Source organism: Anoplopoma fimbria, chromosome 1 (assembly GCF_027596085.1).
Source record: "Anoplopoma fimbria isolate UVic2021 breed Golden Eagle Sablefish chromosome 1, Afim_UVic_2022, whole genome shotgun sequence".
NCBI classification, from domain to species: Eukaryota; Metazoa; Chordata; class Actinopteri; order Perciformes; family Anoplopomatidae; genus Anoplopoma; species Anoplopoma fimbria.
In genome coordinates this window covers 22,441,962-22,454,754 of record NC_072449.1, presented here as the reverse complement: position 1 = coordinate 22,454,754, position 12,793 = coordinate 22,441,962, and the positions used below count along the sequence as shown (strand labels likewise).

General features: G+C 40.2%; 1 protein-coding gene across 1 annotated transcript; it reads left to right on the top strand.

Moving 5' to 3' along the window:
- The first annotated feature begins 7,904 nt into the window (after positions 1 to 7,904).
- lrfn1 (leucine rich repeat and fibronectin type III domain containing 1) lies at positions 7,905 to 12,793 on the top strand. The gene is made up of 2 exons (XM_054601462.1): positions 7,905 to 9,280; positions 11,576 to 12,793. Exons 1-2 carry the CDS (start codon positions 7,905 to 7,907, stop codon positions 12,474 to 12,476), a joined length of 2,277 nt encoding a protein of 758 aa, XP_054457437.1. The 3' UTR covers positions 12,477 to 12,793.

Below are 12,793 nucleotides of genomic sequence, written 5' to 3'. Positions count from 1 at the left end.
AGAAAGCAAAGTCTGCTCTGATTTGTCAGCTAGCCCACTCTGTTGTGATTGGTCAACGTTTCACATTTCAAAAAACTCTTCCTCCGGAGCTTCAGCTCCGTCTCTCTCTCTCTTTTGTTGTTTGAGGGCCAAACTAGCCGGAAGTAGTTTTACGTCACCTCCGTAACATTATGACCTCATAAAGTTACAGAAGTGAAGGAGAGAATACAATCGAGCGATTTCAGGCAGCTCAGGAGCAGTGATTCTGAGGGGGAGGGTAACTCCTTTTAGGGGTGGACTTCAGGTTTTACACTCTACGGACCTTTTACATGTACAAAAATATATATAACACACTGAAGAAGAGGGGAAAAGTGTAAAGTGTTAAGTCATTTGTAACTATAGCAGCAGCTATTGAGGGTTGATTATTTCTGTGAGGGGAGAGATTCATATTAACAAGCAGGTAAAGGTGTAAAAATGAATTGCGTTTTCAATCAACAAGTGACGTGCATGATTATACTATCGCAACGTCTAATTTTCTCTATCTTGTTTAGGAAAGCTATTACAATTAAAGTTTATGGAGCTTCAATAGTTTGTGCTTCTCAATTCTTCCTCATTGAATGTTTTAAATGGGATGTAATTGAGAAGACCATCTTTGCATGCATACATAATTATAATATGTAAATGCTCCTCCTGTTTACCACGATACCCCACATCCCCCTTGATGAGATGCGACCAGAAATCCCCGGGGCTGTGGAGCCTCGATTTGGTTGTCCACTGGTGGAGATGGAGCCGACTTCAATGAACTCGAGCTGTCAATAATTATGCCCGCATTCTGACAAGAGTCACATAAGGGCAGCTAGCAGTCCACTGTCTGCACCTCCTAATTGGCATTTACAGTTCCTGCCAAAGTCATGTCCATGTTGCTTATGATATTCTATCCCTGTTTTTGTGTTCATTCTGTCTTTTTTTAAAATCGTCAATCAGTTTGTGCTGCATTTTCTGTATGAAAGCTTTTTAACATGTAACGATTAAAATATAATCATTATTATTATTATTATTATTATTATTATCATTATTATTATTATTATTATTATTATTATTATTATTATTATTATTAGTAGTAGTAGTAGTAGTAGTAACTTTAATCCAGGGCAGCCACTAACAATTTATTATAATTGTCAATTAAACTGGTGATTATGTTTTTGATTAATCAATATTTGCTTGGTCTATAAAAAATCATAAAAAAGTGGAACTGCCCAGAATTTTCTAGAACCTTAGATTACATATTCATTTTAGTTGTTTTATCTGAGCAACAGTCCAAAACTCCAAAATATTCAGTTCACCGGCACAAATAACTAGGCAAAACCAGAAAACGTTTACATCTTTTTTTTTTTTTTTATTGCCTTAAAGATTTACTCTAACTGGGTTGTTGTGGTGGCCTAGTTATTAAAGAATCCTACTGTTAGTGCAACATAGATTCACCTTTCCCCTCTCTCTCTGCCTTTGAATAAAGGCAAAATGCCAAAAAATAATTAAATATAACTAATAATACCTTATAAAACTATTTACTTTTTGTCAATGGTTTTATAAGGTATTATTAGACTCAAAAGACTCAAATGATTAGACGAGTAAGATTTTTTGCCAATTAATATTTTGAGTAGCTAAAATCATTTTGGCCTAAAAAAGACTTGATGATAAACTTGATGATAAAAAGTCAAAACAATGTGCAAAATGCCTTGCTAAATTCCTAAAACCAACAATGGCATTGTCAAAATTGCTTGTTTTATCTGACTAACTGTAAAAAAAAACAAAAACTGAAATCTTTCACTATTACAAGAAAGGCAGCAAGTCATCACAATTGCATTAGGTAATATTCTACATTTATACTAAAACAATGACTCAAATGAATTATCAATTATCAAAATAATGCTGATCATTTCAGCTCTACTGTAATGTCATCTCATATGAATGAAGATTTTAATGGCCAGTGGTTGGAAAGCTGCCCTCCGAAATAAAGCTATCGTCACCACGTTATGATGTCAAGATTACATCTAGTAGGCCATATATTAACCTGAGTGAATATACGACGGCAGCTAATTGCACATTCCTGTATAATTTAATGATGGTAGTTATCACTCACTCTCACAGAGGAAAATAATTTAAAAGATACTATTTGATTGGTGTATTTAATCTTTTTGAAACAAGGGTGTGTGTTTGCTCATGTGACAGTTCTGTGATTTATGAGATACTCTGAGTTGATTTGAATAATTGTTGAATTTATAAAAGCCCTTTCTGGTTATTTAATTATGACAATGTCCTAGTGAATTCAGCCCTAATTGAAATTCCCCACAGTGCCGTGTTGGAATTACACAATGTGGATGTAACTGAGCAGGTGAAGCAGGTGGTTTTTTTCTGGTTTATAAAGAACAGACTGCTGTTTTCTTGTATTCCATGACTTTTCTCTCTTGCAGCTGCTTATCCTGTTTAATGTGTAATCTGGATGCTGTGTGTTAACAATGCAGCAGCAGGAAGGTGTTTCACCGTCAGAAATAGGACGAGCTGTTTTTGAGACGGCATCATTCCGCATTCATTTCATGCCTACTGCATTGTTTATGACGCCTTTAAACCTCTTACTTTTAGTCATCTTTCATTGAGCGGCTGATTATTTTAGATATTGCACACTTAAGTGTTCATTTTTTTCGACTCTCTATATTTGTTTTTTCAGTACATTGTCTGCGTGTTAATGTGTAGAGGTACATGTACATGTATTTTCATGTGTGTGCCGTTGTGTGTTTGTATGTGCTCATGTGTACACTCCTTGTACAGAATATTGCTTGCATGTAAATATGAAGTGAGCTTTGTCTCTTGTATTTTGTCTTATTAAGGTAACATTTAACAATAGTATTCCTGTCCAGGATCACAATATTAAAAATCCAGACAGTTGAATTAATACCTACTGTTTAATGTTTAATGTTTGCTCCGATTTGTCAGTTTCAAGGACTCTATAAGACCCTATGAAAAAGGAAAAAGGAATGCTTCAAGAACTTCCAGAGTAGCACAATGTTGCCATTAAGGCTGCAGCTAACGATTATTTTTATTATTCATAAATCAATTGATTATTTATTTTCAATTAAAATATAAGAAAATAGTGAAAAAAATGTTTGTTGCAATTTCCCCGAGTTGATATTTTCAGTTACATGCTTTGTCCAACTAATGGTCCAAAACCCACAAATATTCTATTTACAAAGATTGCTGTAGTTGTCTCTAGTCTTTTTTATCCAGCTAGTGTGAGAGGTAAGAGGACAGTTGCCACACAGCCAGCTGTTAAGTAGAAGAATCTACAACCTTTATTCAAGATAAACAATTAATTCAAGGTCTGAATGGTCACCATGGGGCGGAGAGCCCCCACACAAAGGACAGCTCCCACTGGTACAGGGGTTAACCAACCTCAAAACCAAGAATCATTATGTCTGCACACACCCACTGGTCACAATACAACTCAGATTCAAAATGCAATCCATAAGTAAGATCTCTCTGAACACCAAAGGGAGGTCACTCCCACCAGCAGGACAGTGGACAACATGCCAATAGCACCGGCCTCTTAATTAGCCCTTAAATGACCACACACTGATATCTATACTAGCACAAAAGAGTCAAGACATTTCACAAACAATATACAAATTTAAATTCCTCACCTTAAGGAGGTATCTGATCTCCTTGCAATAGAGCACCTCCCCTGTGTTGTTAACTGTCTTCACTGACGGCAACATCAAAAGCTGCAAATAGCACAACCGCCCTCTCCCACTGCCACTGCCATGAAAAAAAACAGCTTTTCATCTTGCATACCCTTTCAGCATTCCAATAAAGTTTTTTTATTCATGCTTTTTTTTTCACCCACTCAAATACACCTCAAAGTGACTTTACTTATTCTCATATGAATTGTTGGCTGTATCATGGAGGCAACCTTTTATAATAAAATGGTATAAACAAAACTATTGTTAGACTTTGCATTGGCAGATGCTTAATATAAATTATTAAAAGATAGATTGGGGGATAAAAAAAATAAAAGAAGTTGGGACTCTTCATCAGTGCTTATTTGAATTAATAATGATTCTGCTTAGAACTGATAAACAGGTTGTGTCTGAAGGTCTGCAGGTTGTTGTTTTTTTACCGTTTTAAAGTTGAAGCAATTCAATATATTGTAGCAAACAGCAACAAATAAAAAAATTAATTAAATAAATAAACTTTATTAACATGGTCATCTACATCCATGAAATTTGACCTCTGCATTTAACCCATCCCAAGAATAAGGAACAATGGGCTGCTGTAAAGCGCCTGGGGAACAACTTGGGGGGTCAGTGTCTCGCTCAAGGACACTTTGACATGCAGTCAGTGCGGTCATTGTGGTTAAAAGATGACCGGCTCTACCAACTGAGTCACTGCCCCAAATACTTCCCCTGCGAGGCACGAACTTGCCTCCCCTTAGATCATGAGACTGACTGCTGCCTGTCAGAGAAAGCTTGATGGAAACCAGAGTGTAGGGTTGATACACATTTAGAAAGCTTCAGGTGAATGTCCAGTTCACTCTTGGGTGGCTTAGGGCGTACAATTCTATACATTTAAATTCATTATATTGCTCATCTGAAGTAAATAGGGATCAAAGAAAAAGGGCGATCCAAGGCATTTCAGCTCCATGTGATGATAAGCACATATAGAGTATTTGCATTTTTATATCGGTATGCATGCATAGGATTTGAATGCATTTGAATCGTGGGTACTGTATGCATGGGTGCAGTGCAGGCCATGCTCTTTGACATGCATGTGCATGATTCAAGGTCACAAGCACATGACTATTCTAGTTCTATTGCACGTAATTATTCCAGTCCTCAGCTGTGTTTTTCCCCTCTGTTTAAGCTTCAAGTATCTATATAAAATAGCAAAAACAACATAATTGGCCGAGGTATTTGTGACTTAGCTGTTGCTTTGTAACCATGGAGAGCACTGTTTGTTGTCTGTAGGTGTGGTGCTGTCCGTGGCACTGAAACGGAGCAAAGGAGATCAATAGACGGACAGACAGAAGTGTCTCAGCCTGCTTGCTTGTAGCGGTTGTTAATAGAACTTTTTAATTCAGTTGATTTCATTTCTGCATATGTAAGAATGTGAACAAAAAATATTTCTGTCCAAGTGTCAGAGGAATCCCCTGTGAAAGGTTGTGCTCTTGCATGACTGGATACAACAACAAACTTAAACTCCACCCTGTGTTATCAATTTGGTGACCGCTACTCATATTAAGCAATAAAACAGAAATAGAATTGTGAGGCGGAGATGCCCTTTTCATTTAATTCACTCGGCCATTCATACATCTGTTCACGTCCCTTCTTACTTTCTCAGCACCCATTAAGATTGAGGCCTTGTGTTTCGGGCAGCTCGACATCGTCTTAATGCAATTCAAAGACCTACATTCTAGACCAGTGTTGCCGTGGCAACCAAGCCCCCCCCCCACCCTGAGATGCTGAAAGATCAATAGAGTATCCTCAACGATGTGGCAGGAAATGCTCTTGCACAGATGGTCCTCTGAGAAACCATGAGCTTTGTGGCCTAGTTACCGTCGGAAAACTAACACAATTGAGCAGGATCAGTATTATATTGTAATTATACAAACTTGGGCAACAATATTAGATTAAATCTGAACTAAAGATCATAACACTGTTGAAATTATGTCACCCAACTATAGCTTTTAAATAGGAGTCTTTTTAACAGGAAGTATGATCTGCCCTGCTGTAGCCTACTTTATTGTTTTAGCTTTCCCAGCATAAAAAGAAAAAGGGAATTTGGTGAATTAATTGAGACAAGGCAGACACACTGCTGCCAACAATAAAGGAGCATCGCTAAATAAATAAATTCTCTCAGGGGGTTTTCTCACACAGTGTACCACCTAGTGTGTGTTTCTGCATTTTTATCTCGCTTTTAGATTCTTTGTTGAATAAATTGCACAGGGGGAAAGTTTTTTGTTTTTTTTTATCAATTTCAAACAGTTAAGGTGGTCTTTCAGAGATGGCTAAGCCCATAACAAAGAGGATGGGAAGTGTAAGCACAAACCAAGCAAAGGTTTGGGTCCAATTTCTTTCTTAAGTGAAGTCTATATAAAGCAGTATTGCTTAGAAACAAATACAACAGTTGGTGTTGAGTAAAATTGATCAGCAAGCTTTGAGAAACGTACTGCTTTGTACTCCATCTTCCCCCAGGAAAGGACATGCATACAAACCCATTTTTTAACGGGAGCTCTGATTGGACAGCAGTATTTCATAGTTAATGAGGTGCCTTGTTGTCTGTCAGACAGAAGCCAGACAGCAGTGTGAGTGAGTGTCTCTGCAAGAGAGCAAAAGGGAAAAGCATTTAGGAATTTTCATTGCTGGCTGGCAAATGCAAGGCAGGTTTGATGTAAAATGAAATTAATTTGCAATTTTTCACTTCTCACATTATCTTGAACATGCACAACAACTCTCATCAGACCGAGTTTATTTAGTTTAAGACACGAGTGAAAACAGTCTTTGTGCAAAGATTATGAATTAGGCAGAGTTTGAGACTTGGAGGAAGAGAGCTTGGCTTGTGCTTCATTTCTGCTATGAAATTTGACGTGTGACATTTAAAATATTCCATGAATGTCACCGCCAGCGTTTTTAAATCAAATTTAATTTCGGGTTATGTGTACTGTGAGCATTAAATGCTTTTGCTTTGGGCACAATAGGACAGAATCATTGGTGTTAAGGACGTCAGCACCACCTCACCATGGTGGAATGGAGATAAAGAGTGTCTAAAATGAGTCATGACAAATTGGATGTAGCATCAAAAATATTGGAAAACATACATTTGTGAGTAAAATCCTCAGCCAGCTTCTCCTGAATGAATTAAAATAATTATGCTGGCCCTCTTGAAAAATGAAGTGGGGATCAAAAGTATCACCCTGTGGGCTTGGGTGGGGTGGTGGGCTGTCGTAGCTCAAATGTAATTCTCTAAACCTAGAAAAGAGTCAGTTGTCATCCTGTTACTTTATCAGCATTAACAGGCTCTCTCATCATATGTGTAGCTTAAGGTGTTAACAATCAAGATGGATGCCAAAGAGGGTAAAACCACTGACAATTTGGCATCAGCACATTACCGTTTGTGTTCCACTGGGGTCCGTTATGGTTATTACAGCCAAGGATCACTTTTTACTCCCGTCACCACAGGCGTGTTCTCTCCAAGACTGAAATCAATACCTCTAAAAGGGATTCAGAGAATCAAAACATCCTCAATAACTCCATCGGACAGACTGGAAAAACAAGCTGTATTTCCGAAGTTTTCACCTTTTTTGTTGTCGTGATTTACATGACAGGTTTCTGTCTAATTTTGCAGTACGTCTCAGAAGCATAGGGAGAGCAGAGAGCATGAAAAGGTCATGAAAATCCTTGAGCGCTGCTGACAAGCGCCCTTTTCTACCCTTAATTCTCCCTCCTGATGTGGAATTCTGAGCAAGAAAAACACACAAGCCTTGTATTATGGAAATGCACGTAGCTTATAGTTATCTAATATAGGGAAATTGACGGTTGGTGGTGATACAGCCTCGCGATGCAGCCTGGTCTCACACAAAAAACATTCAGTTATTTCCATTAAAAGGCTACAGAGACATATGCTTCTGACAGCGTTGGTGCAGCCTTTCATCATCCCATCCCAGGTGCCATTATTTCAGAAAAGCTCCATTTCATTTTGTGATTGATACCTTGCTGGCAGTCTCTGCAATCTTGGTCACACTCTTGATTTTTGCTGCAGGGTCTCATAAAGGCTATGATGCTATTTATTAATTCAAAGATCTCTATTGTGTGACTCAATGTGTGTCCTATTTGTCTTTGTCTGTCTCACACATAGGACCTGGAAACTGTTTAACCATGGACCGTCTGGTTCTCTGCATGCTGCTGTGTGCAGCCATTGTGAAGGGATACAGCTGCCCCGGCCGCTGCATCTGTCAGCACCTCTCCCCAACTCTGACTCTGCTCTGTGCTAAAACGGGTTTGTTGTTTGTACCACCCAGCATCGACCGCAAGACCGTAGAGCTGCGACTCACAGACAACTTCATCACCATTATCCGCAGGAAAGACTTTTTCAATATGACCAGTTTGGTCCACCTCACCTTGTCCCGGAACACCATCAGCCAGATCACCCCCCACTCCTTTGTCGGCCTGCGATCCCTGCGGGCGCTCCACATGGATGGAAACCGCCTCAGTGTCATAAAGACTGACCACTTTAAAGGCCTCATCAACCTGCGACACCTCATCCTCGGAAACAACCAGATCCACATGGTGGCCCCTACCTCCTTTGATGAGTTTGTTTCCACCATAGAGGACTTGGATCTTTCCAGTAACAACCTGCGCGGCCTCCCCTGGGAAGCCATAGCCAGAATGACCAACATTAACACGCTCACTCTGGACCACAACCTGATCGACTACATTGAAGCTGGGACTTTCACGTTGCTAACCAAACTGGTCCGCCTGGACATGACCTCTAACAGACTGCAGAAACTGCCGCCAGACAGCCTGTTCCAGCACGCCCAGGTCCTTTCTGACACCAAGGGCTCCATCTCCTCCACTCTGGCTGTGAGCTTCGGTGGAAACCCTCTTCACTGTAACTGTGAGCTGCTGTGGCTGCGCAGGCTGACAAGAGAGGATGATCTGGAGACCTGTGCCTCGCCAGATCACCTCATGGACAAGTATTTCTGGTCCATTCAAGAGGAAGAGTTTATCTGTGAGCCTCCGCTGATCACCAAACATCTTTCTACTAAGCCCTTTGTGATGGAAGGGCAGGGTGTGACTCTTAAATGCAAAGCAGTGGGTGATCCAGACCCAGAAATTCACTGGCGGTCACCAGACGGCAAGCTGGTGCATAATAACTCTCGCACCATCCTTTATGATAATGGCACCCTTGATATTCTCATCACCACGCTGAAGGACAGCGGCGCATTTAATTGTGTGGCGTCCAATGCCGCAGGCATTTCCACAGCTGCTGTTGAGATCAACATGATTCCCTTACCCTTGTTTGTTAACAACACGGGCCACATGCGTGAGGACCCCGGCCTCTCAGACATCACCACCTCCTCCAAATCTGGCAACGACACCAAGGGCTACGACAAGCAGGACAGGAGGGTGATGGTCACCGAGCTGACCTCCTCCTCCGCTGTGATCCGTTGGCCTTCTGAGCGCCATATCCCTGGCATCAGGATGTACCAGATTCAGTACAACAGCACGGCAGATGACACTTTGGTGTACAGGTAAGCCATGGTGGAGGGGGTGGACGGATGAAGAGAGGGGAGGGTGGTAGAGCAGGGACATGAGGAAAGGTGAGACATCTGGAGTTACCATCTGCTAAATGACACAACGGTTCATTATGGCAGATTGACAGTTCCCAAAGATGCAAACAGATTAAGTATGTCCAAAAATAAGTAGAACCCCTATAGTGTAGACTGGGGATGAACTGAGCAGGAACATTTCCCCATAAATTAGAATGCATGCAAATGCATTGAAAGCATAATATGCATAAAATGTACAGTTACCTAAGATACTTACAGATCAAGTAAACTATTTTCAGTCTCTGATATTTGAGTAGGTTGTTGCAATCAGCTGAAGAGTTTGTGGAGTCCAGCACTCTAAGGACTAAAGGGCCCAGTCAGCATCATTAAAACATAATATGACTATAAACAACAACATGATGCACAACTATTTCACAGCATGTAACTGTTTGTATCATTAGCAAGTGCCTGCATTAATTGGTGGAAACACAGAGTGTGATTAGATGTGGTTGTGTAATGATAGGCTTGGCTGCAGCGGTGGACAAAGTATTGAGAACATTCAATTAATGTAGATAAGGTAGCAATACCAAACCATAAAAAAATACTTCATCACAAGTCAACGTCCTGCATTCAAAATTCTAAAATGTATTTAAAGCATTAAATGTATTAGTACTTGATCTGCAGAAAAACGTCCACTGTGAGTGATACATTATAGACTCCAACTCACTAACTAATGTATTTTTTTGAGATCATCAATATTTTTACGTAGAATAATTATCTGAAAAGTAACTAGTAACCACAGCTGTCATATTAAAACTATAAGATATTGTGAAATGTAGTTATGTAATAGTATAAAGTGTCAAATAATATGGAAATAATCTAGAAAAGTACAAGTCAAAATTGTCCCTAAGTACAGTGTTTGAGTAAAGGTACTCAGTAACTTTCCACTATAGAATATTAGCAACAAAATGTAATAAATTAAAAAGAAAATATCCAAAATGTCCCCTTTCTGAGTGTGTTAATATTATAAAACTATCACTACTTCTACTATTTTTATAATAATTATTAAGCTATATTATATATTTTATAATACTTATTATTATTATTGTTATTATTAGCAGTATTGTAATGTTGAAGTCGACTATGTGTTTGGAATATAACATTTCAATATTAAAAAAGTAGCTAATAAGCATAGCTGTGAATTAAATTTGCTGTAGTGGAAATAAAAGAACAATATTTACCTCTGAAATGTGGTGGAGGAGGAGTACAAAGTGTAATACAATGAAAATACATCAAAATTGTACTTAAGCACAGTACTTCACTTTCCACCACTGCAACAAATGGAGATTAGTTAAGTTGCAATGTGTAATATATAAAGTGCATATATAGAAAAATTATCTATCTATATATATATATATATATATCTTAAATAGCGAGTATAAACATTTGCAAACCTTCTTAAAATACTCTTAAATAAGAATATAAGTGTTATGTGTTATCTTATGCAATATGTGCTGCACATGAACTGAACCTGGTTTACAGAAAGTCATTTAGGATGTATGTATTCATGGAGCGAGTTAATAATAGTCATGGACTTTCTTTTCTTTTTTTTCGGTTTCATCAGATATAATGAGTCGCTCTCCTGTATAATTTTCTCATCCGGTTTAGGCATGGAGCTGAGTGTTGTTTTGTCTTTAGGAGGTACATTATTACCTACAAATGATAACCATCAAAATCCCCCTTTAGGGAAAAGGAACACGCTTCTAATTATATTCACACCAATGTTGACCTGGAGACAATGCTTTTCTCCATCGTATTTAGAGTCGTGTAATCTTGCAGTTGCCGACAAAATGTGACCTTAGGTATTCACACATCAAAACTGCCTTCGCATCATGCGTCACCTGTCTTGCAACCTGCAGCTGTTGTGGCATATTTTTTAGGCAGTGATCCTCCTCTGCCTTGTTTATCACCTTGCTGTTTACCCTTGCTGTCATTTTATAGAAAAAACCAATAGAGTGACTTCTCACTATTTTATGATATAACATATTCTCCCATAAGTCATCTGTAACAAAGTGTTGTGCATTTTATGTTTGTCTACCAGAATGAGTGATATTTAATGCCGGAGCTGTGATGGCCCTGTTGTCTTTTTGTTGTGTGGAGCTGACACCTTATGTGTGATTTAATGCACCTTATGCAAATTAGTAAATGTGGGCATTGTAATTCTGATGATTAATTGTCTACATCTTCACCGCCGCACTATATTTCTCTTCTCTACAGAATGATCCCATCTACCAGCAAGAACTTCTTAATCAATGATCTGGCCGCAGGACGAGAGTATGACCTTTGCGTGCTGGCGGTTTACGACGACGGCATCACATCATTAACGGCCACACGTGTGGTCGGCTGTGTGCAGTTCCACACGGCCAACGAGGTCAGCCAGTGCCGCTTCATGCACAGCCAGTTTCTGGGAGGCACTATGATCATCATTATTGGTGGTATAATTGTTGCTTCAGTGCTGGTGTTCATTATCATCCTGATGATCCGTTACAAGGCCTACAGCGGCCCAGAGGACAGCAAGACCAAGGTCAGCTCCAGCATGCACTCGCAGACTAATGGCAGCCAGCAGCGGCTTCAGCGCTCCGCCTCCAAGCAACCGTCCGATGACGGCCAGCGCGATGCTCACGCACCCAAAGAGTGCATGGCGCTGGTGCTGAGGGTGGAGAATGAGAAGAAGGAGAATCCAGCATCCACCACTGCCATCCTAGAGGTGGAGCTGCCGCCCATGACTGTAGACAAGATGAATAGAAGGACCAGCCTGGATGCACAGCGCTCTGGCCCCCCATCTGAGGACACGCAGACGGACAGTAGCCTGACGGGCTCCACCATGTCCCTGTGTCTCATAGGCCCCAACGCTGGCACCAAGGAGGCTCCCAGGCTCAAGGACAAGAAAAATGCCCTGGCCAACATGGGATTGCTCCCTAATGAGCTGGCACGAACTAGGCACAGATTCTCTTTTGACGGAGGGGATTACTCCATTTTTCAGAGTCATAGTTACCCACGCAGAGCGAGGACGAGGTGGCACAAGTCCACCAACCAGCTCAACACGGAGTCTTCGCCGCTCGCCAACAGGAGGGTTACGTTCAGCAGCACTGAGTGGATGCTTGAGAGCACAGTCTGAGGAAAGCAATGTAGCCGGGAAAAACAAAAAAACGGCTGAGCCACACACAGACACACACACACATGTAAAAACACAAATATGTCTACATGCCATATAACGCACACATTTTTTCCTGCACACAGCAAATGATGAACATAAGCACATATACTTACACATGCAAACTTTCTGTGAGTTGCTGGAGAAGATCACAGTCTCCATTCGTCCTGCCTCCCCATCATACTCCCAGAGAGGTTTGTTGACCATGTCGTTTCTTTATGCAGCAGTGCCTTACTCTGAAAATGTACGACTGGAGGATGCTGCTCACTGTAGTCATTAAC